Genomic DNA, 26,158 nt, shown 5'->3' on the forward strand with positions numbered 1-26,158 from the left:
CTGTGATATGTAAGCATGGTTCTATTGCCTGCTGTATACTGCGTTGGTCACACAGTTGTCGAAGTTGGCTCGGGGCCATGACTGGTATGGGCTGGCCTTTGACCTTTGGATGTTGAGATGCATTAATATCATAGGCAAATATTGGACCTTGATCAACATACAATATCTTGCATCTGTTTACTGATTGTCTCGTGAATAGCTTGAAGACTTTCTATGGAGTAGCTGAAGACTTGTTAGTTCTGGACGGATCAAAAGCCCTGGAAAGGCCTTAAGCTTACATTTGCAGAGTGGTATTTAGTATCGATTGGACACTATCCAAGTCATTGGATATGTCGCGCAATCCATACTTCTTAAATGGATATTTAGCTTTTTGAAGTTGATAGCGAAAGCCATTGGATGTGATTGAACCCGTAGATGCACATCGATCTGTTGCCGATTTGAGCCTCGTGATTGCTTGTTGGAGGCTCTGGGCCTTTGCTTCGAGGTCACTTGCATCAGCGTGGTTGGCTCTTTGGGCATACTCTATAATCCTTTGTAACCCCTTTAGTGGCATGCGAAGTCCATCTGCCTTTTCATGAATTCTCTGAATATCCTCGTCAAAGCTATGCCAATCTTGACAGTAAGAGACAATTTCACCGCAGACCTGCAGACCTAGGGAGATGATTCCCACCGCGGATCCGGCGATAGAAAGGGGATCGGACATCGTTCTGGTCGCTGTGATGAACGAGAGAAGAAGATTCAGGAGAAGAAGATTCGGGAGAATTCGAAAGCAGAAGCATTTCAAGGTAGAAATTGTGGCGATGCATGCATGCACAGCTCAGGTCGTGTCGTGGCCCCAATGAGCTTCCGCGGTGTATGGATACCCCGTGCGCGTGCGCGAAAAGCGATCAGCGGGCGCACCGAATGGTTTTGTAGCAATGAAGTCTGACCAGACAGCCCTAAATGATGTCCAAATTTGAGCCGCGGACTTGCCATCATTGATCTGCGTTTATACCTAGGCTGGAGGCAGTGTATAGTAGCTTGCAAAATCGCCCTGCGTTTGTAAGCTATTTGTGCTCGTAATGAACACTGCACATCATGTAGGTTATATCCGCGTTTTGTGCTCTCTCCCATGACAAGCACCGAAATGCACTTGATGACTAGGAATATTTGCATGAGATTGTTGGTGATGGATTTCTATTGGTCGAGATTTTGGAATGCTATCGGGGGCTAAAGGTAACAGCTTAAGGAGAAAGTGCGGCGCTTACTCGACGGATGATTATTCTCATACCTTTTTCTTATATTTATAGTCGCCATTCTCATCGCCGGACGCACCACGCTAAGTAACGCTCACAAATCTCTCAACCTAACGACCGACACCCCACTACTAGCCGCACATGAGCTAAATTCATTGGATGTCTCTCGCCTCGGAGACGAGGGGGGGTGGTAGAAAAGAACAACAACGAATGACCCCTTGCATTCTCTCTTCGGCGACAGAGCAATGCTGACAACAACTATCGTCAAGGCTACAATGTTACTACTTAAGCTTAGACTCCTCAACACCTCGCCAGACCCCACGCGAACATTTACCGGAATAGATCATACAATGTGTTCGAGGAGTGTTTGAGGAGTGTTGGGTTGATCTCGCAAAAGTGACACTGGTGAGGTGAATGCTGTCTGGCCCTGGACTAGTCTGCACTATATGGCATAAAGGAGGTCTGTTGGGGGGGATTATAAATACGGTGTCCGAGAGAGCATGTGAAAAGGAATCCATTTGCTTGGCATAGGGTGGGATTTGGAAAACCCCAAGTATATATAAACCAGAGTACTTGTGCCAATGTTGACGCGATTCATTGTGGATAGTGTTGACGGTCTGCCCGGATGAAATTGGGACTAGATTAACACTCTATACAAGGCCTGAGAGAATGATCTCAACAATGCCGAGCATAAAAAAGGAAATAACAAGAGATTATGTCTTCGACGTAATGTCGGGAGAATGAGACGACACAGACTCACGTGAAAAAACAGAAGAGAGTGACAAGCCGAGTGGATGGCGGATACTGAAATCAAGCATTTCCAGGGATTTCAAGGGATTTCGGCAGAAGAGGGGATCAAATACCATGAATGTTGTAATAATCGTAAATACCATTACACAGTAGCCTCCGGATCTCTCCCCACACGCACGAGATCAGCCGAGGTCGGTCCTCCGGCTCCATACGCCGGTCAATTACCGACTCTCCCTTTTTCCTTATGAACTATCACATTTGATTCCTAACATCTCCATCCTCAGGTGTTCGAAGTTGCATTTTCTTCATATCCATTAGCAACACCAAAAAAAATGGTCGCTAACACTCTCATCTACCACCCTGCGCTGGCGCACTGGCTGCGCTTCGTCGCGACAACTGGTACGTGATAACTTCCCCAGAGTTCCAAAAAGCAACATCCTTGTACTTCTATGCGTCCACGGAAAAAAAAATCACTCCTATATCGCATCGCGACCATGCCGAAACTCCCAACACCAAACCCCCTTATCTGTTCGGGAGTTCGGCCGAGAAGCCCGTCGGAGCTCTCCCCGCCCTCACCCGAGTTAGTGCTCAAGCTAACCATCTACGCAAATAGTCGGTCGCGATAAGCTCCTCCGCACAATCCAATACTTTTCCCGCTTCTACGCGTGGTACCTATACCGGACGAACAAGCCGCAGTCGGCGATCGACCCGTACAATGCCGTGAAGAAGCAATTCGGCACGACCCGAAAGATTATGCGTATCGGCAAATTCCTCGAGCATCTCAAGGCCGCTGCCGTCGCTTTCGATAACAAGAACCCCGTCGACCCGGTCCTGCGGTACCTGGCCATCGGCCGCCAGCTCGGTTATGCTGGATACCTGACTCTCGACGCCATCACAGTCATCGATGTGATTGGTATTCGGAAACTGTCTTCCGCTAAGCAGCTGCAGAAGTCCGCTTACCGCTCCTGGGGCGCTGGTTTGATCTTCAGTGCTGTGGCGGGTATCTACACTCTTGTCCGTCTTCAGGAGAAGGAGAAGACTATTGACCGTAAGGAGGGTGAGGGTGTTGTTGAGGCTAAGAAGATTGAGAAGTATGAGTTCCTATTTACTACCCGAATGAGGAATGGATGGAGTGCTAATGCTTTTATTAGGGAGCGCTCTGCTGCTCGGATACAGCTCCTCTCTGATGTTTGCGATCTGGCTGCGCCCTTGTCTGCCGTTGGTATCGTTAACCTCGACGATGGCCTCGTCGGTATCGCAGGTACCGTCAGCAGTTTGATCGGTGTTTGGTCCCAGTGGCGCAAGACCGCTGTACCCGTCTAAGCGGTGTATAGCTGGTCAGCGATGAAGTGGGAGGTTGGGGTCCCGGGCCTAGTTGGTGGCCCGAGAAGGGGGAAAACGAGACGAGGAGGTATTATTATTGCGCACTCTATATCCTGATGGTTGTTTCTCGCCTGTGAACAGTCTTCTATCTTTTTTTTCATTCTAGGGAAATGTCTTCACGTCGTTTCTTTTGTTTCCGTACATAACAAATCGCACTTGGTTTCGGATAGATTTGTGTTCATTCTTCATTGCCATCATCTCATTGCTACCTATGAACATAGGTATTGATATCCAAGTCCTATCCTGGCTCGTTCTGATGCCATCACTACACCTCAAGTCCCAACTCCGGTGCCCTTCATTCAAAAAACTCGAGGGATTTAAACGGGGCAGGTCTAGTACGGTTAGCACAAGCTTGCAAAAAAGTACTGAATAATGTACATACAGCACCGCAGGCGCCACAGCTCTTGCCAGCGCCGTCAGCGGCGGCACCGCACTTGGGGCAGGAAGCGTGTCCGTTCATTGTTGATAGTAGATGAAGTAGATCTTACAGAGAGTTAGCAACCACCAAGGTCCTCACGACAGATATAAATAAGGCACAATCCTTGCATACCTTGATCTGAGTAATTTATTGCTTAAGGAATAATATTCGAGATGTGGAAGAAATGAAGTAAACCTCGTTGGGCGAGAAAATTGCTGACTTTTCTACCCCGCCTGACTGGTGCCCCGCTCAGAGTCACTTTATTGTACACAACACATGATTTCATATTCCTAAAATCTTACACAGATAGGCTATCGCAGTAAAAAGAAATAACTAATAAGTACCTCAAAGAATCAACCAACTTCGCCTAGGCGTGTTTGTTCTATAGCTCCAAGAATCTAGCGATGCGAAGTAATCTAACAAAAGCACCCAGTAATGGTATATGTTGTATGTATAGTGCGCACATCAAAACTTGAGCTGCGCCCTCGATAATAAAAGGATTTGGAAGCAAATAAAACGAAGATCGATTCCAGAGGAATATTTGCGAGCTAGGTGGAGCAACTTTGAAGGTGTGTGGGACGTGTACATAGTTCTGGAGGTTGTACGTCCAGACTAGTGAGTTTGACTGCCCTTCTTTGCGTCATTCCAACTCAGCAGCAACGGCGTCTCGCTCCCAGACTTGTATCCCAAACCATCCGTCTTGGTATGAGCTCAATGTCTACCACTCTCGAGTTATCTGAGTAGAGATCAACGTGTAGCCACGATCGGCTAAGGTTTGGTCTCTTATCTCATTTATTATGTTGATCTGTTGCATGAATATCGACATCAATAATTCCAGCTGGTGGGCCAAGAGAGTATCCTTCATGTCGTCGTCTAAGTCTCCGGCGGGCGAGGCTTTGTGAAATTAGACGCCATTGGTCATCATGTCAAGGCCCCTGATACACTTCACCCAGATATTTTCCTTGAGAATCAACGTCACCAGATAGAGGCACCTGGTAGTCATTCTTGTTTAGTCGGTCTTTCTGAGCAGTCACGCTGGTAGCCGATACAGTTCCTCGATGTAGGACCTGGGATTTGGCCACATGGAAACCTTTTCCATTTCCCAATCCCGTCGCATCCATTTGAAGACATGTATGGTATGGTGTCCAACACAGATTTCAGATGTCTCAGATTAATGCGCTTTTAGAAGAAGTGCATCATCATGATATCTTGGAATCTCTGCATCGCTTCCTTGGTTGACCGATTTGAAGAGCTCATCTGCCAATAGTCTTCACCCACTTTCGGCCACGCTCGTCTTCCCAGGCACGCTGCTCATGGAACTCCTTCAGGAGTGTGGTTGGAACCTGGGCTTGTGACCCAGCCAACAGAGTGACATGCCGTAGTAATGAGGGTGACATGTACGCCGAGCTCAAGCACATCAAGTCTCACGATGCTCAGACCCTCGTGCTTTTTCCCATCGCCCGAAAGCAAATGAAACTTTGCGAGTCTGCGGCAAAAGATAAGGATGAGAAGGAGGGCAGAGGTTCTCTTAGCCATCTCAGAAGCCCTATTTGCTTCTATCAGAAATTGGTCGATCATTCTCGCCGTGCTAACCACAGTTACAGTGGAAAGTTCATCGCTGTGTAGGAGCTCTTGGATCAGGCATATCTTTCGTTCCTCATGGGGATATCCATGTAGGAATAGGCTGTACTCCTGGATGAGCTTGGCGGGTTGTACAGCGGTCAGCTGGGTATGAGCTTTTTGAATTGAAAATGAGAAGAAGATGGAGGCTCCGAGGGAAAAGAATAAGAAAGATTCTATTGAAGTATCTGATGAGGAAAGAAGGGTACAATTGTCTTTTTTGAGTAGACCCCCTTTATTGGTGTAAGAAGGGTAAGAATAATCAGCAAGATATAGAACATAGGCCATTATTTGTAAAGTAGTTTATGGGATCATGTGAGGTGACATCGTTTGAGCCCAGGGAAGGTGTGTAGAAGGCGAGATGAGCATCTCAGCCTCTCACTTCTTTCAGTTAACATTATTCTGCCAGCTTACCTATTGATCTTTGTCACTCTAGTTTCGGTCTATTGTTCTTTAGCTTGCTCATATATCATTCTCTCACTCGCTCACCTCACACCCCTTTTTTATTTGCTTCTGTTACACATACCCTTCCTTTGCTCCATTTCATTTCGTTGACAACATGGAGCCTCCATCTTTGTCTCACAATTCCGAAGGACCTGGGAAAACCAAGGAGAAGAACAAAGGACCTCAACTGGTCGCAGATCTCGTGCAGGTCATTGAACAATTAAGTTTATACACTCACAAAAACTTGGCCGGGACCTAGTCACCGGGTAATTCATTTGACATTCAATTTTGGCGTGCGCCTTGCGCCGCAGAAGAATATACAATGGCGGAGAATGTACCAGAAGCACACCAACAGAGCTGGCCTTTCTGCCCCGACTACCCACCTAGACTGCTTGAAGCCGTACCCTGACCTATCCCACACACTTTCTCGGTGTAGTCTAGCTCGAAGCCACTCATGGGGCTGGCCAAGTACTTTATCGTGCAATTACTCGAATATGGAAACAAAATTGAGCGATGTGAGAACAAGGGCATATTGTGTCTTGGGGATGTTACCTCACTACTTCCTGGTCATGACGTGACTCGAACGGCGCTTTACAAAATAGCTGAAGCTGTCACATTCCAGCGTGCGAGCGGATTAGTGATTTCCTTGAAATGGATGGATGATTGGAAACGGCAAGGTGGGAAGTGCGAGCTCTCAAAGAGACTTGACGAGTACTTCACACTTGGAGCTCTTTCAGTGGTCAACACTACAGATCCCGCGGATCATCAGGAGATCCGAGGCACTGGAGTGTGGTGAGATCCTGGTCTGAAAGGGTAAAATATAGGATGTAACAAGTTATCACGCACAATATCTTAGCAGTAAATGGCCCTAGCCTGTCATAGGATATCGTCTTGGGGCGCTGGGAGTCCAAGAAATGCGAGAGCATAGAGAAGAATTCGCAAAAGTAGCCTAAACTCCGCGCGGGTAGCTTTATTATTATACCAATGTATTATCTGTACCAGGTGTCTTCGGATCCTAAGCTCCAAAATCACCTCATTTCATCTTCCATATCACCTTCAACTGGCTAATAGCATCCCCGTACATCCTCTCACGCATTTGGTTCTTCCTCCAAAAAGAGGGCTTCTTATCAAATCCATGAATAACATTCTCAACGACAAACCCGCCTACACTCGTCATCTTCCCTTCCTCAACAAACCCACTAAGCCGTTCCCGGAATGTGTTCCCCTCAACAAGCAACTGATCCCATCCACAAGTATAAATCGCCACCGCAGGCGGGTAGCTCGCATGCAACAGAGACGCAGACGCCAGCCCAGGGGAAAGATAAGGGTGCGACATATCCGTCCGACCTGTATCCGGCCGTTTCGGCAGAGCTGTAGGGAGAAGGTATGAATCGTCAAAGAACTTATACATAGAAGGGGAGATCATAGTTTTTTCCGCGGCAATCGGATTTGTCGCATCACGCTCTTTCCGCGTTCGCGTCCAGTCTGTACTAGGGTAAAATACCACCAATCCAGCCAACGATATCTCCCCGCCTATCGATGTCCAGCGCTTTTTCTGTAGTTCCTCGTGCAGTCGGAATGGTACTGCTAGAGCGAGGTTTCCACCTGCGCTAAATCCGCTGAGCGCGAAGCGCGTTTTGTCAAGATTGAGCTTCTCCGCTTCTTGCCATAGCCATAGTATAGCATTGACGCCGTCCTCTAGCCCGACGGGGAAGGGTTGCTCTGGGGCTAGGCGGTAGTCAACGCTTACTACTACCGCATCTGGGCAGGCTTTCAGTACGGTACCTGCCCAGCGGGCATCGTCGAGAGCGTGGCCGATTGAGAAGCCGCCGCCGTGGAAGTTGATAAGGACGGGGCGGGGCGGGCATGGGTTGGCGTGCTTGCGGGGACAGAGGGGTTTTGAGGGTGAGGTGAAGAAGTATAGTTGGGATGATCCCGGGCATATGCTGACTTTTGAGGGAATGGCGATTTCGACGCTTGGTCCTGGGGGGAGTGGCCAGGAGAGGTATCGGTCCAGTAGGGAGAGGAGGCTTGAGAGCATGCGGTATCGGTGGGCCTTATTGCTGAGGGCGGACCGGGATGGAGGGGGTGGAGTAGATGCCATATTTTACTGCGATGGAGTCTTTCTTTTGTAGGAATGGCCGAAATATTGATGATATGTGACGTTTATGTGGACGAATGAGGTGAGTTACTAGCCACTAGACCTTGATTCAGGTGCCCGGTAATCCCTGTCACTGTTACCTAACCAGTAAAGGGGGATTTTGTAACGCATAGTTTAAATGTTATCAAAAGCGAACTGTCGCAGTAAAGTGTGAATATCACCAGAGGTGATTGGTGTATGACGTCTAGACAGTTTGCCAAGTAACCCATCTGGCCCACCTCCAGGGCTGGATGGAGCAAAGCTTAGAAGTATAACCTAATTTATCTACACTATTAGGCAGTCACCTTGAATCTCAAAATTATCATAAATCTCTAAATCATAAATTCCAAATGATTCCAACAGTCCCAAAATGTAGATACCGCTAGGCCAAAAACTGACACTGTGGGGACTCCAGGGCTGTTTAGTCTCCGTTCCCGAGCCGCATCGAGTATGTCGGACTCCGAGCTTCGAGATAAATACAGACGATGTCTGGTCGTTTTATAGGTTTCCCAATTCGAATATCCATCGCATCAAACAAAAAAGGAAACATATTATCTCAATCATCCTTCACATCTTCACAATGTCCTCCCCTCTGCCAATTGTCATCTGTGCCCTAGACTCCGGGATCGGCAAGCCAGTCTCCGAGCTCCTCCTCCCCGAATTTGAAGGTTAGTAGAGCATAAATAATTCCTCATTTCGACAGAACCCAAATTATTTGGTAGCAGGCTTGTTAATACCCACTAGTGACCCATTTCATCCAAAGCCTCTCCGCAGCACAATCCGAAATTCCTCACCTCCTCGCAGGCCGAGATCCTCAATCCCCCCACATCAACGACGTCGGCACGAAAGACTACAGCCGGGCTGTGCGTGCAATTATCTTTGGTCGTGGATTTGACCTAGAGGATATTGAGGCATTGCGTGAGAATGTTGCTAGTATCTCGCAAGATCCAGTTGTGTGGATCGCTGGCGACCCAAGCCGTAAGCCTCCTCCTGGTGCGGTTCCACCACCTAACTACCACCAACTTGTTGCGGGAGTTGCACGGAAATTGCTCGGTGGGTGGGTCGAAGCTGGAGCTACTAGTAATGAGTTTATCTTGTACTAGAGTGCTTTCTCTGGTTTGTGGTTGATGCTTAGAGTTTGAAGATATTTAAAATGTTAGACGGGCATACTTTCGGAGCAAAATACTACTAGAACTTCTCGATCTCAAACCCCAATAATCTAATAATATAATAACTGATCTGAGATTTCTGCATATCAGCATCAGGTAAATAAGGTAAATAATCAATGCTTATCTGAATGAAATGGGATATCATCATACTCTACTCCGGTATCGATAAGTTCACGAACAACGGTGACATATAACGAATTGGTGGGGATTGTAGAGTGTGTGCTGATTGAAAATTGTATCTTAGTCAATCCTGGTATGGTAAACTCGATATATATAACATTTGAGTGAATTTCTTCGTACTTCAAATCCCCGAGGCCCCGGTCTCAGCTGGACCGCCTACAAAGCATACCGAGAGGACTAATGTTCTTAATGATACCCTTTCGATCAATGTGCTGCTGCTCAGCCCGTAGAAGTATGACAAACGGTATAATGGTGTAGACCATCCCCCTTAACGACCTTTATAATTCCTGCCCAACTCCGTATTTGTACCCTCCTCACCTTCCATTTTTGTTTCTTTTCTCTTTCTCTGCCTTTGCCTTGCCTTCTGTTCCTTCCATGTCTATCTCAGAAGATAAGGTAAGCCTTGGAAATTTTATCTATGCTGAGCTATACCATCTTCAAAATCCATGATCATGGAGACCCTTCGGGATATCAAATCTATGAAGTATCTGCTCCTTAGAGGGTCACAGTTTTTCAAAGCTTCTGTCAGTCATGAGAAGCTTGTCATTAGGCACATGTTGCGAGAGTACACTTCTCCTCTGTTGAAGCGCTGTTGTCTAGGGGCGAAGGTATCCTCACAAACGGGTATTCGGTCACTTGATGCGGCGATGGAGTTCATCGGCTATTGCATCAACTGTGATACACAGCGTTGGTATTTACTGGCTGTTAGGGGGTATTTCACGAGCTCGCGCAAAGTCACAGCAAAACATCCGATTTTTTAACGCGATGCGACTAGGAGGAAAATAGTTGGCGTCTGTTTCCGGAAAAAGCTTGAACCATGGTGGATGAGAAACGACTCAGACATTCATGGGAATATTACATCTATCAGTGAAAAGTGGAATTTCAATTCCAAAATCTGAAGTATTTTACAATGAACGATGCTTTTGGTGTCATCAACCCCTAACCTCATCTTTCACTTCAACTTGTCGGCAAATCTTGCACTGTTGGACATATTCGGTCCGAGTAGTCTACCCGACAACCGGTCGACAGCCTTCGTGGTCTAGTTTGGTCATGACGTTGGTCTCATATATTTTCCATATGACATTCTTGGTAACAAGATTGATATCCGAAGGTCTCCAGTTCGATCCTGGACGAGGGCACAATTTTTTTGTGCCACCCCTATGGACTCGCCGGATGTTAGATACTACAACATACAATAATAACAAAAGTATCTCGGGAGTTCCATGCATTCTGTCAATGCATGCTGTGATTCTTACCTTCCTAATTCGTATTGCCGACAGATTCAGTTGCCAATGCTAGTGGCGACTTTGGAAAAACGCACTAGGATGTGGCAACTGTTAATCCACAGTCAAGGCAGACCAAATTGCAATTCAGATCTTCAAATACATCATTTGATGAAAATCACCGCGGCAGGTCACGGGCTAATCCTCTGTGCCTTTTAACTGGTAGCTCGTTAAACTATACCCCGCATCCGCAGTTCGAGCTAGGATGAAGACCACGCGACAATTTCCCCAGATAAAAGCCAAGACGCCAAGAAGTGCGCGTCGACCGAAATGTACAAAGGCCGGAGCAATACTGCCCAATGTGACAAGTCATGAGATTGGGAATGAGATTAGGTATTGTAATTTCTTAGGCTCGTCGCATATTCTAGTTGAACTTATTTTTGTGATCTGTAAAATGAAGTAACCATATCAACAATGACGTGCAGCTGCTAGAGTCAGTTTCGGGAGAATTAGGAGACAAGTAAATCTTTGTCCCCCTTCAAATCGGCCCAGGCCATATTCAAACAACTGGCGCTGGTTGGGCAGATATTTCAGATAGTAAAACTCGAATGAAAGACAAGGAACATATCACAACGGGTAAATTAGGAAGCTAAGTTTCAGAAATGATTGGCTGTGATTGATATCAAGGACCGAGAATCTACTAGTTACGTGCTAGTTAAAGTTGGTGAACGTTGATCCGGATAATCGACATCAAGAAGAAAACGCGACGGGTGTGGACGAAAAAGGGCAAAGCAAGTTCCCGGAATGCGTGAATAGATTCAATGACTGAAGATCACGGCTATGTCTATGTTGTATATCTACATATTCCGTTTGGTGGAGGAGACAGGGGGAACCCCTTTCTCCACCAGTCCTTACTCCTTCAGGGTGTGAATAAAAAAGCCTCAAATTTGTTACTCCATACATAGTTCTGGTATTCGTGTCACACGCAAGGAAAAATTAAAATGATCAGCAGGGATTAAAAAAGAGAGGTCACTACGTAAGATGAAACAAATCGCGCAAAAATAACTAATTGTTTCACGAAGAATGGCACCGGGTGAAATTTGACGGGAAAAACAAATGAAAAAATGAAAAAATCTCGCGTTCCCGAGGCCGTAGCCGGTTCGGGATCCACCGCTAACGGGGAGAAGGATCTGGGGTTGACTGTATTGCACAAGCCACACCTGTAGGACTAGACATCCCGAGAGGCGACGGCGACGGCGACCGATAGAAACTCACAAAATCATAGCAGACCGCTCATTTGCGATATTATATAGGAGTCATTGTTCAAAGTTCATGGTCTAGGCCATATTTTTCGGCGTTGGGACGTAATGTGCATGGGTTTCTCCCCTAAGCTTGGATTTGGAGTATGGAGACCTAGGTACTACTCGGAGTTTGTGGTTGATCCTATTGCACAACCACAACGAGCAATTATCGTCGTTCAGCAAAAACCAGTAAAAATAGGGCCTAGGACCCAGCGGCAATATCTTCTCCCCACCCGACCATCCTAGAAAGTGGATATGTAGGGATCTTGATTGGTCCCCGCCGCCGCGATCGATGGATGCATGTGCATCATCCTCGGCTGGTTAAACGCCGTTATTTGCTCCTGAATCCTACTCCCAGACAAGTCGTTCCGACTTTGCAGCCGAACCTATCGTCATCCGGGTTGAAAGAGAGATTTTCATTCCTTTTTGTTTTTCCACAGGCAACACATTCCGATATCAGTTCGGGTTGATGCCGAAAACAGGAGAAATATGAAATGTTGAAGGGTCAAGGGGTTGATCGACGAGATTATGTCAGCTCCCCGCGATTCTGCCTGGGCCAGACTATGACATTTTTAGAACTATATCGATTTCATGAAGTCATTGTGCGTCATTTCTGTCGTGGCTGACAGGATGTCCTAGATTTTGAGAGAAATAAAACTCATTTTCACAAGATCCAAGAAACAAATATTCAGATGATTTGACGAAATTGTAGAGTAAACCTAGGTAGACTGGGCGTTTGCCGCAACCGTCAGAGCAAGCATAAAAGAATCCATGAACTGGACTGATCAACTTCTCCTTGTAAACTACTCAAAAAAATCAATGAGTTATTTTTGATTCTAGGCCTCCCATCGCTCTTCACCTACTCGGACATAGAGCCCCCTCGTTCCGAATCAAGTTCGTGTCCATTTGAACCATTCGGGTCAACTCGGACTGCGCCTCGAGGTATTTGCAACCCACAGTGCTTCATCCCATCACCAACCGCGTGTCCACTTCAGCTCGGCGTTCAGCCCCGACATCACCCGTGGAACTGTGGAGAAACACTACCGAAAGTGCACGAGAACCTCCTTCATACCAAGACCGATCGTGACTATGGCCTCCGCTGGAAAAGATTATATACCCCTCGACCGCTCCGATTCTCTCGGTCCTCTGGCTTCAGATTTCATTCAACAACAAATCGCGAAACAACGCAACAATAACTATCATTCTACTTCACTCAGAACAATGGTTGCCACATCTGTTAATCGCACTGCTCTGCACCCTGGTGGTGTTCAGTATGTTACCTTCCTACCTCACTGTCCTTGCCTCATCGTCTCTAACTGTCTTCACTTAGGCCTAGCAAGGGTCACACCGAGCTTGAGGAGGAGCTTCACGAGACTGCTCACATTGACTACGACCGAGTCTCTATTGTAAGACCTCACCACCCTTACGCTTGACATTTTATCACAATGTCTATGCCTCTTCTTTTCTTGCTTCATTGCCTAACATGATCTAGATTGCCAACCCCGCTGTTCCTGCCCTTTACGAAGATGCTCTTGTCTATGAGACCGGTACTGCTGTCACATCAAGCGGTGCTTTGAGCGCATACTCTGGTGCTAAGACTGGCCGTTCCCCCTCCGACAAGCGTATCGTCCAAGAATCTTCCTCAGAAGGCGATATCTGGTGGGGACCCGTAAACAAGCCCATGACACTTGATGTAAGTCGCCTTTTTTTTATTCTTTATGCGCGATTTACTGCGCGATTTACTGGATATTTCATTGTCGATGTTGGAGCATACACCCTTGCAGATGGCATCCATGAGATCCACTTGGATCCCTTGCATATGCATCGGGAGGTCAAGCTTTTCGGCGCAGGACTTTGTGCAACCCATTGGAATGCCGTCTCTGCCGAAATATACCTCATTCCCTCTCGTCTTGTGACATCTTCCTTTTGCCCATTTCTTTGCCCTTTTTTGCCCCCCAATTTGCCCCTCGGCTTTCAGTTGAGGCTCCGCAATCCCCGCCTTTGGTCCGAGGCTATCACGTGCATGACGTCAATCATAAGGCTGGTGGCTAACATTACCCCCCTATAGGTCTGGCGTATCAACCGTGAGCGTGCTGTCGACTACCTGAACACCCGTAACCGCATCTATGTCATTGATGGTTACGCCGGCTGGGATGAGCGCTACCGCATCAGCGTTCGCGTTGTCTGCGCTCGTGCTTACCACGCTCTCTTCATGCGCAACATGCTGATCCGCCCCAAGCGTGAGGAGCTCGACCACTTCCACCCCGACTATGTCATCTACAACGCTGGCTCTTTCCCCGCCAACCGCTTCACTGAGGGTATGACCTCCGCTACCTCCGTGGCCATTAACTTCGCCGACAAGGAGATGGTTATCCTTGGTACCGAGTACGCTGGTGAGATGAAGAAGGGTGTCTTCACCGTTCTCTACTACGAGATGCCTGTCAAGCACAACGTCCTGACTCTTCACTCCTCTGCCAACGAGGGTGAGAGCGGTGATGTTACCGTCTTCTTCGGTCTGTCCGGTACCGGCAAGACCACCTTGTCCGCTGACCCCAAGCGCAAGCTGATTGGTGACGACGAGCACTGCTGGACCGACACTGGTGTCTTCAACATTGAGGGTGGCTGCTACGCTAAGTGCATTGGTCTCTCCGCCGAGAAGGAGCCCGATATTTTCAACGCCATCCGCTTCGGTTCCGTCCTCGAGAACACCGTTTTCGACCCCGTCTCCCGTGTGGTCGACTACGATGATGCCACCCTTACCGAGAACACCCGTTGCGCCTACCCCATTGAGTACATCGAGAACGCCAAGATTCCCTGCGTGACCGACAGCCACCCCACCAACATCATTCTGCTCACCTGTGATGCCCGCGGTGTCCTGCCCCCTATCTCCAAGCTCACCCCCGAGCAGACCATGTTCCACTTCATCTCCGGTTACACCTCCAAGATGGCCGGTACTGAGGACGGTATCACCGAGCCCCAGGCTACTTTCTCGACTTGCTTCGCTCAGCCCTTCCTGGCTCTTCACCCCATGCGCTACGCCCACATGTTGGCCGAGAAGATGAAGCAGCACAAGGTCAACGCCTGGCTCCTTAACACCGGCTGGGTTGGCGCCGGTGCCACCACCGGCGGCAAGCGTTGCCCTCTCAAGTACACCCGTGCCATCCTGGACTCTATCCACAACGGCGAGCTCGCCAAGGCCGAGTACGAGACCTACGCTACCTTCAACCTGCCCGTCCCCACCTCTTGCGCCGGTGTCCCCAGCGAGCTCCTCAACCCCGAGAAGAGCTGGACCGCCTCCACTTCCTTCAAGGATGAGGTCACCAAGCTTGCTGTCCTCTTCAACGAGAACTTCAAGAAGTACTCCGACGAGGCTACCCCCGAGGTCATCGCCGCTGCTCCCCAGGTTTAGAGGGTTCGAGCGATGGTTAAAAATTTCTTTTTCTCCTTGTTTCTTGTTCTCCCAAACAGGATGAATAAGTCATTTGCATGGCGTGCTGCTTTTTTTTGGTGATGATCTTTGGATCCTCTCGCCGACGTCTGCCGCTTGTATCGGGACAAGCGATGGATATGCTTTGATCTCCCCCCGATTTGGGTGCTTTTTTGATTTTTTCGCCATCTATCTGACTGGCTGAATGGAGTTTTGTAGTGATATTTTAACGAAGCAATTTCTTACATGATAGTCAATGCAATCATACGTTTTCAGACTGACTTGATTTCCTTTTCGTAACTCTCCAACTAAAATGACAAGAACGAGAATTTCAGCTAGCGATTAGTATGCACCTTTCTCAACGGTAAGACATGAATATATGGACAATGCTCCTTATAATCAAGATCTTTCCCCCTCAAATGGACAAGGCAAATGGGGTAAGTTAATGAGTAAATAAATATCAAATCATAATTATATATCGCTCAGGGACTCCTCTCACACTAACCTTATTAAGTAAATTCTATGAATATATATGTACATTATGTTCGAACGAGGATAGGAGATATTTAACCATTTAAGAATTCTAGTAGATTCATGGGTATAAAAGATTTTACACTATCAACAAAGCCACCTTTGTGGACTATAAGTAGTCCAATGACAGACATTCTATTATGCTAGTCGCCGTCAGCCCGGACTGCGTATTCACTTATATAATTCTGATTTATGGAAAGATTGCCTGTGAGGATTTGAGGCCGAAGCATGATGCTGTTTGAAGATAAGCCGTGTCGCGATATTTTTATATGTAAAATATATTTCTGTAGTCTTAGTTTACTGTAGTTCCTTCTTTGGGCCATCACATCTGACTCTATTCAAGTATCACTTCTTGAGCTTCGTCCCGTTCAAGCCTTGCATTATCATACCAAGGACGTCTTCGGTAGCCTTCAGTTGACTGTAAGCAAATTTGCGACGGGTATTGCTTGTCATCACAGACCCCAGCAGGAACCTTGAAATGACGTATGAACCGAAAGACGCTAAAAAGCTGTGGAAAGATAGGAAGCCCAAGGAAAAGGAGAATGCTTTCTATTTCTGATCGCTCTGTCCCTGCAGTGATTGGACTCTGAATGATTTCTTAGCTATCTTATTTTGCAGAATTCATTTGCTTGAACACGAAGGGTATGCATAGCTCTTTTAGTGTAAAACGTAAATCAACAAGGATAGTCCTCTGGTATTCATTCAAAAAGGTACCGCTTGATATTTGCAAGTCCCTGGAGATCTCCCTCGGTCGAGTTAGACTTCTCCTTCTCAACCCAACCATCAGTATAACCTCCTCCAAAACCAATCAGGTATGCATCTTCATCGGCATCAATGAGCACATTGGCTGCCTTCGCATCTCCCCAAATGATATTATGCGAATGAAAGTGTGTGCGAAATTTGATCAACCCATTTTTGTCGGAGCTTGGAAAATCTGGGATCACGTCCATCGATGCAATTGAGTGTGACATGGGTATTACCGCAAGAGAAATTCTTACTTATTCAAAGATTCGCATGGCGAAATTCAACCCTCCGATTCTTACATCACAACTGGAAGGGCTGGTCCAGGATGATGATGGGCATATCATGGGATTACTTTTATCATACATCAATTGTGATGGAGCTACCCCCGTAGACTATCTTGAAGAAGCTAGGCTGTGGTTGCCCATGAATGAATACTTTTTGAGGTACTCCTGGCAGTGTAGCTGAATCTGCACTAATAGGAACCTGGACTTCTCTAGGATGATAGATAGGAAACATCGAGTAGTCGACAGAAGATGGTAAACAGGCCCCGATGAGATGGTTTTTCATGTTCTTGGTATTGCTGAGATACACAGGAGCTAGCTTGTCTCCCACCACCTGCACAGTGTAATGCAGTTCTTCTGCAAACAGACAGTCCTCGAGAGTGTACTTTTGGCTTGGGTCTAGGGGAGCAATTTCGTAGAAGATTGGTAGAAATGGCTGCAAGATCCAATCATGCATTTCATCAAGGGGGTCTTCAAACTCCCCATCAGCATCTACCTCAGACTCATCAGGGATCCATTCTGGATCTAGACGTTGAACGTGCCAAAGATATTCAGCTAGGAGACCAGACGAGGGTTCGAAGCTGGAAGTAAAGAGATCGACTTTAAAGCGTTTGTTGGAGACATAAACATTCAACTGCGTGTCTGTGTTTTTTGTACTTGATTTAAACGGGCCGATATCATAAATGGGTTGCTTCCGTGCCATTTCTCACTGTCGAAGAGTTGGAGCCAAAAATTAACGAAAGGAGATAGGATCAAGGGACTGGCAGGTTGGTAGAGACTGCGAGTGAGATGTTGTAATCCTATACACCGCTTATGCCGCTACTCCTAAGGGATTACATAAGAGCAATTGACCGTTAGGCCAAAAGATCACAAGAGCAAACAGAATATCTGTTCGTCTCTGCAGCGGTATATATAGTAGGCAGAGGTAAGAGGTCAGAGGTCAAGGATAGGTACATGAAGCTTGTAAATAGCACAAATCCTTACTCCCGCATCTACAACCCGTCCCCGGCTCCTGAATGTGATACCCCCTAGCTAAGAAAGCCATACCTAAGAAGCGATCCCGAACTCTCATGCCGGCAGGCCCGTGGGTTCAAATCGAGGCTCGAGGCCGGTGGAGTTCCCGACTTGCCGAGAACCCTTTCCGCGGAGGGGGGTGGGAGTGGTGATGCGCTTTGAGTTTGGTTGACACATTCCGCGTGGGAACTCTTCAGGGTCGAGCTAGGCACGGAGTGGATTCCGCGGGAGATACTTTGGAGAGCATTCGGCACTTGAGGCGGAATAGTAGTAACGGCGCTGGTTCGTGTTGTTTACGTGGAAGTGATGGGTTTGTTTTGGACGGCGGTTTCCGAGACCAATATGAGTTATTTTTTAGTCGGAAGATGATGCAGATAGAGTAATGTGTTCGTGCGCATTGAGAGGTCCGTGGCTATGCGCATGGGTTATTTGGTTGGGCGTTTCATCTTCGCGGTACTTTGAAGTCCCGGACTTGGATTACACCGGGGGCCTCGGACTTTGAGAGATATAACGATTCGAACATGGACTTGGCGGGCTGTACATTATCATCGAATGGTGATATCCAATTTTGGATATGTCTTAGGTATTCACCGTTCATAGTTTAGTCTCGCATCGCTTTGCTGGCCTTCCCACCCCACTCATTCGAAAACTTGACTTCTCAAAATAAAATCCGTCGATTCTCCGTGCCCTATTCGGGACGAATATTCAGGGGTTCGCATGCCCAAATGAAGAAATGACGATAGTGTCCGGAGAACAATCCTCCGCTAGCTCTTACCGACTTGCCCGCTCCTTTTGGAATGATGTTAGGAGTCGACAACTTATATCCGTAATCGTCACAAATGACCAATACCATGAAGTAGATGCAGCACTAGATACGGAGTGAGTATCCACCTCAAAAGCTTACCTGACATAATTATTGCCGGTCATCGGCGTAAAGAGGCCAGATGCCAGCTCAAACCGGAGGAATCTATGCGGACTAGCTCTGTCAACTAGCGAGAGCCGCAGCTCCACAAAGGAAAAAGGGGATCATTTAGAATCTCAGTGCATGAGATTGGTCAGTGGCCAAGGGATGGTGCAAGGGAGGGCCCACCACAGTGTCAGCAAAATGATGCTTGGCCGATTGGACTGCCGTCCGAGCAAGTTCGGATCGTGGCCCGAGGGAAGCGGGAGAAGATTACTGAGGTGAAATACAACATAGCCGATCAGACTTACTCACCCCGCCAATGTATGCTAGTCCAGTCTATTGAATTCTAGCCTCTCTGGCAGGGCTCCCAACAATTATTTCATAGTCCGATATACGGCTAATCCGTGCGTTTGTAGAGAATTGATGCCCAACGTAGAATATATCCCGCGAGGAGATTGTGCTGGTAATAGCTTGAGACCTATTCTTGGACAGCTTATGCATTGAACATCTGTAACGGCAAGTGCAGATACTAATCGATCTCCGAGATATGTCCAGAAGAGGTGTATATGCGGTGTCGGGTATGTCAGTGTGAACGGGATCCCGATAAGTTCTCGTGGGGCACCCCAAAAGAGGTTAGCGCTGGTGGGGATTCCGAATTTAGCTCGTGGCACTCATGTATCTGCCGCGTTGATGTAGTTGTAGAGATCAAGGAAGCAAAGGAATGGTAATCTGCTGTCTGTTCTGTATTCAATGGTATTCGAGACAGCTCTAGGATATCTAGATGTTTTTCTGACTTAGACACGTGTATAATGTCAAGGGCAAGTTCATGGACTGCAGGATCGTCAAGCTATCCCCCCGCATTTTGACAAGCTCCATAGCGTGCAGACGTGTCCACGTTCGTGCATTGATAATCGAAATGATGTAGATATCATTGGCCCAACACTTAAACCTTGATGGAGAGGGCTAGTTCTAGCGACTTTCGCTCCATAACTGTCCAGGCAAGTGCCAGGCATTATTCCCGTCTTCATATTGTCTCCATACACCCTGGGCGTGGGGCCCGCGGGTAGCCATCGGTTGAGAATCGGTTGTAGAGCAATAATCTCCGGTTCGGAATGAGTTCGCGGTTGTGTAGATTAATTGAGAGTTCAGTATATTAGACAAGCTCAGGCCCCCATTGTCCCCGGTTTGACCCTTATAGTTGTACCGGAGTACTGAACTCTACAAACAACATAACACCCCGCACCTTCTCTGTCCTGTGACTTTTCTTGTGTCTCCCCTCATATTATCTCTCTTTGCTTTCTGTTCTCTGTTCTCCTTCAACAGTTCTATGCACACCTTGAATCTTCCATATAAAAGCAACTACGTCATAGGTAAGTACCATGGTCCAAAACACCCGTCCCCGTGGCTTCTAAATCCACCAAGGAGATCCTGCTGACCTTCTGAAAGAGTTTTCTTATTGTTAGTACATCTCCCTTTCTTCCAGACAATCTGCCGCTATACATCGAGCATTGTATTGACCTACATCTAGGATCTTAATACTTCGCCATGGCATCCACTATTAAGGAGAGTGCCAGCACTGCTGCTGTCTCTACACAAAACGCAACCAAGACCGCCATCGAAGCTCCTACCGACTTCCTGCACCATCCGTACACCCGCGCCGCCCTACCCTTCCTCAACGGTGGACTGGCCGGTATGACCGCCACAGCCGTGATCCAACCCGTCGACATGGTCAAAGTGCGCCTGCAGCTCGCCGGCGAAGGAGCCCGAACCGGTCCTCGTCCATCTGCCCTCGGCATTACCCGCGACATCATCGCCTCCGGCAAAGTCCTTGATCTTTACACTGGCTTGTCTGCCGGTATCCTCCGCCAAGCCGTCTACACAACCGCACGTCTGGGATTCTTCGAGACATTCACCAAGAAGCTCCATACCCGCGCCGAAGCGGCAGGCCGAAAAGTAACCTTCGCCGAGCGTGCTGCGGCAGGACTGACTGCCGGCGGAATCGCAGCCATGATTGGAAACCCGGCCGACTTGGCCCTCGTGCGTATGCAGTCTGACGGCCTCAAAGCCCCCGAGGCTCGCGCGAACTACCGTTCCGTCTTCGATGCTCTCGGTCGTATCACCCGCACCGAGGGACTCGCTGCCTTGTGGGCAGGTGCTTCGCCTACCGTTGTCCGTGCCATGGCCCTCAACATGGGTCAATTGACTTTCTTCGCTGAGGCTAAGCAGCAGCTTAAGCAACACACTTCTCTCTCCGCTCAGAATCAGACATTTGCTGCTTCTGGAATTGCTGGATTCTTCGCTAGCTTCTTGTCTCTGCCTTTCGATTTCATCAAGACCCGTCTTCAGAAGCAACAGAAGGACCCTAAGACTGGCTTAGTTCCGTACAAGGGCCTATTGGACTGTGCACGCAAAGTTGCTAAGGAAGAGGGTTGGTTGCGTTTCTACCGTGGCTTCGGAACTTACTACGTCCGGATCGCTCCTCATGCGTTAGTCCCCCCCCACTATTTTACCCCAACTTTTTCCCCACTGACTCGATCTGCAGAATGGTGACCCTCATCGTGGCTGATTATCTCAACCTCCTCACCAAGTAAACTTGCTTTTACTTGTTTTGAAAGCCTGGATTTTCGGGTTTCATTCTTTTACATTGCTCTTCGATTACACGACATCACATCGACCTGTTGCTCGGTTACACGATTTAATATTCTCAGCACGCCACAAAGTCTATCAATAGACACTATTTGCTATTTTTAACATCCGTGGGAAGCGCAGCGTCCGGAGGAAGACTACCAATCCAACTCTGAGACAATTTATGCTCCGTTTGGCCTGTGTGCATCGCACAAAAACCCACCCTCCCTATAATGACAAGTCACCCATGGTAGATTTGCTTCCTGGACATTCGGAAAACATGACCGGCAAAAAGTCATTTCCACTTGCAATTTCTTTTTCATTCCCGGGGAAGAGGAAATGAAATTTCGGAGAGAGGATACGGGGTGGGTCGGTCTCCGCGGAAAGCCAGCACGACAACAGAATACATCACACAGTCTTTGTCAAGTCCTTGCTCACTCTCTTGTTTTATTTTGTTTTGCCTTTGCTGAGTTTTCGACAAGCGAATACCCTCTTATCTTGCTGTTGTTCTTTGCCTCTACCATACTCTACACCATGGTCTTGGGCCACTTATGTCTGCTTGAGGTGGATATGCTAGCTAGGTAGGATCCTCAGTGGATAGATAGCTTACTTGCCTATTTCTCTCTTTTTCCTTTCTTCAATATCTAACAGTCTAATTTCTCTAATTTATGTTGGTTGGTATTCTTCAAAATGTATATGTATCTTCCTACACCACAACGCGAATTGACGTAAATCGGCCGCCAAGAATTGCTGCCTTGGACGCCGGTTTAAGCTGCCTATTTACCAAATCCTACTTTACCAAATCCTACTCCGTAGACACTCTAAGATCACTTCGAATAACCTCGGGCCGAAACATTGCTTAGTGATCAAAGTATCAGTGATGACGTGTGTGGTCACAAGTGACCTCGGGAGCTCCGTTTATAGCCGCCCCGGACAAGAATAACAAACCATCTGTATTGTGGCTACCAAGGCAGGGTCCTGATATTTAAATGATCGAGAAAGGTACTTAGCCCTGAGTATTATTGAAAGCGTCGATAATTGGTGAAAAGCATCATATCAAATACATCAAGACAATGTAGATCAAGTAGGCACTCATACTAATATCACACTCATAAGTACTACGCAACTATAACCTATCCATTATAACTATCTAGGGGAGAAATAATACTTCTAGTTCTTTTGCGTAGCAAAGAAAACAGACGTAATGGTATTTCTTGAATGGATGTTAGATAACTCTAATATAAAAAGATTTAACTTCCTATACAGGCTATACTGCCAGCTTTATCGCAAAGCTAAATCAATATCGGTACCAGTGTATTTAAGTAAAAAAAAATAAAAATTGCAGATTTAGTTATACTCTGACAGTACTAAGACATTGATGAAAGGTATCAACCAGTGTTGTGGTAATCTGACTATTTTAACCTCCACGAGGAAGCTAAGAATACTCATAGGATGCTGAATAACTATGATCACCTAGAATCTTTGCTTTCAAGATACCACTCAGAGTTCTCAGATGACTCTACTCAGCTCCAGCCGGCGTAACTCATATTTGTCAACGGCTAGGAGGGGTCGAGCGGTTGAAGGAAGTGAGAATCTAAAATATAGCTCTGAACAACAGTTTATTTGATCGACAACATTCAAAATGGGCAAATACATAAGGAGACATACCGCACCGACTATATACGTGCCATTTTCAAAGAGTACTTCGGTGTTTTGCTTATAACCCCGTTGCGTAGTAAGAACAGCAAGGATACCATAGTGACTTCTTGCGCTGACATCTGCATTTTCATATTGTAGTACTTAAGCAGCCACCTAGCAAATACTCTCTATAGCTAGAAGCAGCGGGCCTTATAGTACAGTATAGTCACAAGTTGCGACCAACCTCCGTTAGTCTATTGGGCGATAACAAGATCGATGGTGGCATGTTTCTTAGCAGTAAATACTTTTTACATGAGCAAAATAACTAAAGGTTCCGATTATATCCAAGTCATTTTGTCCAATCATGAGCTTATCAATCAGCACGGGATAACTATGAGACGGGATGGCCTGCGGGGTGTGCCGAAAAGAAAGCTTAGCCACTTCCCCAGTCGGTTAGTGTAGTATTATAACACAGCCAGACCGAAATCCGTGCAGATAGCTCATATCAATATGTTCCTAGCCGGATACCAGTGTCTTGCATGTATGCCTCTAGACTGTTTTGGTTGCATCGTCTGATTGAGATCGTCCAACTAATTCTCCCGAATGGCAGTAGCACTAAACCCCGCATACTTCCGAATTTCTTTCCAACTTGCAGTCATGCACCTCGTGTCCGCTTATTCCAATTCCATTGGAGACAATAGCTATCCTGTTTTGTTTCTGATCTTTGGCAGAGGACCATAGTTTTCACTTATTGTTCTTTTCATGATGTGTCTGCTCCCAATCAAGGCATAGTTTGCGACTATACCGCAGGGATTCATCTCGCTTAATGAGATTTCTAAAAAGAAAGGATGCTCCAATTGATATTCCATAGTTCCCACGTGGGAGCAGCTCATGAAACTGTAGCAATGATCTTTACTCAAGGGTCAGGTATAAAGCAGCTACATCTTCCGGTGTCCTTCCAAGCAGCGCACGAACTAAGCAATTCTACACAAAATGCACCACAGTGCCCTTGTCGGCCTTTTGGCCCTTGCCAGTGCTGCCTCAGCTATCCCTGCCAATCCTCAGCAGGCTCATTCTACCTCCTCCATCAAGAACTTGAGGTCCAAAATTAAGAATGTCGTCGTCTTGTGTATGGAAAACCGGTCTGTTGACAACCTGCTCGGGGGCCAGACCATCAAAGGCCTGGAAAACCCTATCAAAAATGGACCTTACTGCAACCCATACAATGTGACCGATCCTTCGCAGGGATCCCATTGCACCGCTCTTAGGGACTACAACTCTGTCACTAGTGACCCCAGCCATGCTGTCACCGGCAACACTATGGAATTCTACAGCGAATGGACACCTGATAACACACTAATTGCGGAGGGCAAGCTGGTCCCGAATAATAATGGTTTTATCCACGAGCAAATTCACAATTACGGATCCTCTGTCAATAAGTCTGTGCTAGCCACCGAAGTCATGAACTACTACACCGAAGACCAGGTCCCTGTTCTGACATCTCTGGTCAACAACTTCTTGACCTTCAACCACTGGCACTCTGATGTTGCTGGGGTAAGTAAAGCAACAAGTCCGATGTGGAAATCTTACTAAATTATCTATAGCCCACAGATCCTAATCGTGCCGCTCTGGTATCCGGCACCACCGCCGGCCACGGATCCAACGATGATTCCTTCGGTACCTACTCCTTCTCCCAGCGATCCATCTTCCAACAATTAGGCGAAACAAACCACACATGGCTCAATTACTGGGATACCGCCGGCGGCACCGGTCCCGAGGCCCACTGGTTCGAGTGGACCAAATCCTCCGACAATACTGAAAAAGTCGTCCCAATGACTAACTTCTACACCGATGCCGCGAAGGGAGCTCTTCCCGAATTCTCCTACCTCAACCCCTCGTGCTGTGGCGTTGGCACGACTTCCATGCACGATAGTGGTTTGATCTCCGACGGCGAGGCCTTCATCAAGAAGGTGTACGAGGCTCTCCGCGCCAGCCCTCAGTGGGAGGAATCTCTCTTCATTCTCACCTTCGATGAGACTGGCGGTTTTCACGACCACGTCCCGCCCCCTCTGGCAACTCGTCCGGATAACTTGACATACACGGAGAAGGCCGCCAATGGAGAAGAGTATACCTATGAATTCAACCGTCTCGGTGGCCGTATTCCCACTCTTCTAATCTCGCCCTGGGTTAGCAAGGGATTCGTCGAGCAGAAGGGGACTGATGCCGAGGGCCAGACTGTCTCTTATTCGGCTTCTTCTATTCTCCGTACCCTGGGCTATCTATGGGATTTCGAGCCGTTCAACCCTCGCGTTGAGGATTCTGCGTCCTTTGAACATCTGATCCGGTCCGAATCTCGCAAGAATACTCCGTCCACCCTGCCGGGCCCTGCTTCGTTCACCCTGTGAATGCTTTCGGGGCGAGTATGTTTGATACTAGTAGAGTGAATGAATATTTCCCATGTTTTACGCTTAGGTACGGGTCGGTGGATCAGTAAATTGTTCCAAATAAGCTTTCGGCACATGTTTCGAGCGTGGCACTTGATATATATATAGAACCAACCTCGTGCTAACATTTTTATAATCTCGCTTCTAGTAGCTTGATTTCTTCCTCCATGAATCAATAAAGCATCAAAACAAAGACAAGATCTCGTATTGATATTGCACAAGTTCGGTATATCGAAGCTAACCTTTAGAATTATATATAGTTCGAGAGTGTCATTAGGTCTAATTTACCACCCTAGTCGCGAATGGGATAATTGCGTAGACATAGGTAACGTCTTTCCATTATTTATCTGAATGTATTCCATTCTAACGGCAAAGCAGAAAGCAGGTCCTATAGAATAGGAACACAAATGAGAAGGAAGACATGCCATCGTGAGTGTGAAACAATTCACCATTAAAACCGACTTCGTAAAAATAGAGACCCAGAGTGCACCACTGGCGATATGTGAGCCAGATGGCCGAGGGGAATCGTAAGGGGACAACGTTAAAAAAAAATAAAACCATAAGATCGGCAATTCACGATCTCAAGGCGCACTTCCAGAGTCCACAGAGAAACAAGACGCCCATCGCAAAAACGAAAGAAAAAAAGATCATATTCCATCCAATTCCCTTCGAGTTCATATTAGTTTT

At 47.2% G+C, this 26,158-nt stretch overlaps 8 protein-coding genes across 8 annotated transcripts; 5 read left to right on the top strand and 3 right to left on the bottom strand.

Annotated features, from left to right (window-relative positions):
* Window positions 1-2,317: 2,317 nt before the first annotated feature.
* PEX2_014970 (PEX11 family protein) lies at window positions 2,318-3,308 on the top strand (the record flags this gene model as incomplete). The annotated part of the gene is made up of 2 exons (XM_016738773.1): window positions 2,318-2,384; window positions 2,599-3,308. The coding sequence occupies 2 exons, from the start codon at window positions 2,318-2,320 to the stop codon at window positions 3,306-3,308; spliced, it is 777 nt and encodes a 258-aa protein (XP_016602667.1).
* A 3,575-nt stretch (window positions 3,309-6,883) lies between these two features.
* Window positions 6,884-7,954, bottom strand: PEX2_014980 (alpha/beta hydrolase; the record flags this gene model as incomplete). Its single annotated transcript, XM_016738774.1, has 1 exon — window positions 6,884-7,954. One exon carries the CDS (start codon window positions 7,952-7,954, stop codon window positions 6,884-6,886), a length of 1,071 nt encoding a protein of 356 aa, XP_016602668.1.
* A 616-nt stretch (window positions 7,955-8,570) lies between these two features.
* PEX2_014990 (uncharacterized protein) lies at window positions 8,571-9,093 on the top strand (the record flags this gene model as incomplete). Its single annotated transcript, XM_016738775.1, has 2 exons — window positions 8,571-8,658; window positions 8,735-9,093. 2 exons carry the CDS (start codon window positions 8,571-8,573, stop codon window positions 9,091-9,093), a joined length of 447 nt encoding a protein of 148 aa, XP_016602669.1.
* Window positions 9,094-12,952: 3,859 nt separating this feature from the next.
* Window positions 12,953-15,272, top strand: acuF (phosphoenolpyruvate carboxykinase PCK1; the record flags this gene model as incomplete). Its single annotated transcript, XM_016738776.1, has 4 exons — window positions 12,953-13,134; window positions 13,194-13,269; window positions 13,356-13,556; window positions 13,932-15,272. 4 exons carry the CDS (start codon window positions 12,953-12,955, stop codon window positions 15,270-15,272), a joined length of 1,800 nt encoding a protein of 599 aa, XP_016602670.1.
* A 1,247-nt stretch (window positions 15,273-16,519) lies between these two features.
* On the bottom strand, window positions 16,520-16,771 carry PEX2_015010 (uncharacterized protein; the record flags this gene model as incomplete). Its single annotated transcript, XM_016738777.1, has 1 exon — window positions 16,520-16,771. One exon carries the CDS (start codon window positions 16,769-16,771, stop codon window positions 16,520-16,522), a length of 252 nt encoding a protein of 83 aa, XP_016602671.1.
* A 151-nt stretch (window positions 16,772-16,922) lies between these two features.
* PEX2_015020 (uncharacterized protein) lies at window positions 16,923-17,549 on the bottom strand (the record flags this gene model as incomplete). Its single annotated transcript, XM_016738778.1, has 1 exon — window positions 16,923-17,549. One exon carries the CDS (start codon window positions 17,547-17,549, stop codon window positions 16,923-16,925), a length of 627 nt encoding a protein of 208 aa, XP_016602672.1.
* A 2,760-nt stretch (window positions 17,550-20,309) lies between these two features.
* Window positions 20,310-21,355, top strand: PEX2_015030 (putative mitochondrial dicarboxylate carrier protein; the record flags this gene model as incomplete). Its single annotated transcript, XM_016738779.1, has 2 exons — window positions 20,310-21,250; window positions 21,307-21,355. 2 exons carry the CDS (start codon window positions 20,310-20,312, stop codon window positions 21,353-21,355), a joined length of 990 nt encoding a protein of 329 aa, XP_016602673.1.
* Window positions 21,356-24,020: 2,665 nt separating this feature from the next.
* PEX2_015040 (phosphoesterase superfamily protein) lies at window positions 24,021-25,432 on the top strand (the record flags this gene model as incomplete). Its single annotated transcript, XM_016738780.1, has 2 exons — window positions 24,021-24,581; window positions 24,632-25,432. The coding sequence occupies 2 exons, from the start codon at window positions 24,021-24,023 to the stop codon at window positions 25,430-25,432; spliced, it is 1,362 nt and encodes a 453-aa protein (XP_016602674.1).
* Window positions 25,433-26,158: the final 726 nt, after the last annotated feature.

Source organism: Penicillium expansum (genome assembly GCF_000769745.1).
Source record: "Penicillium expansum strain MD-8 chromosome Unknown contig44, whole genome shotgun sequence".
In the NCBI taxonomy this organism is placed as follows: Eukaryota; Fungi; Ascomycota; class Eurotiomycetes; order Eurotiales; family Aspergillaceae; genus Penicillium; species Penicillium expansum.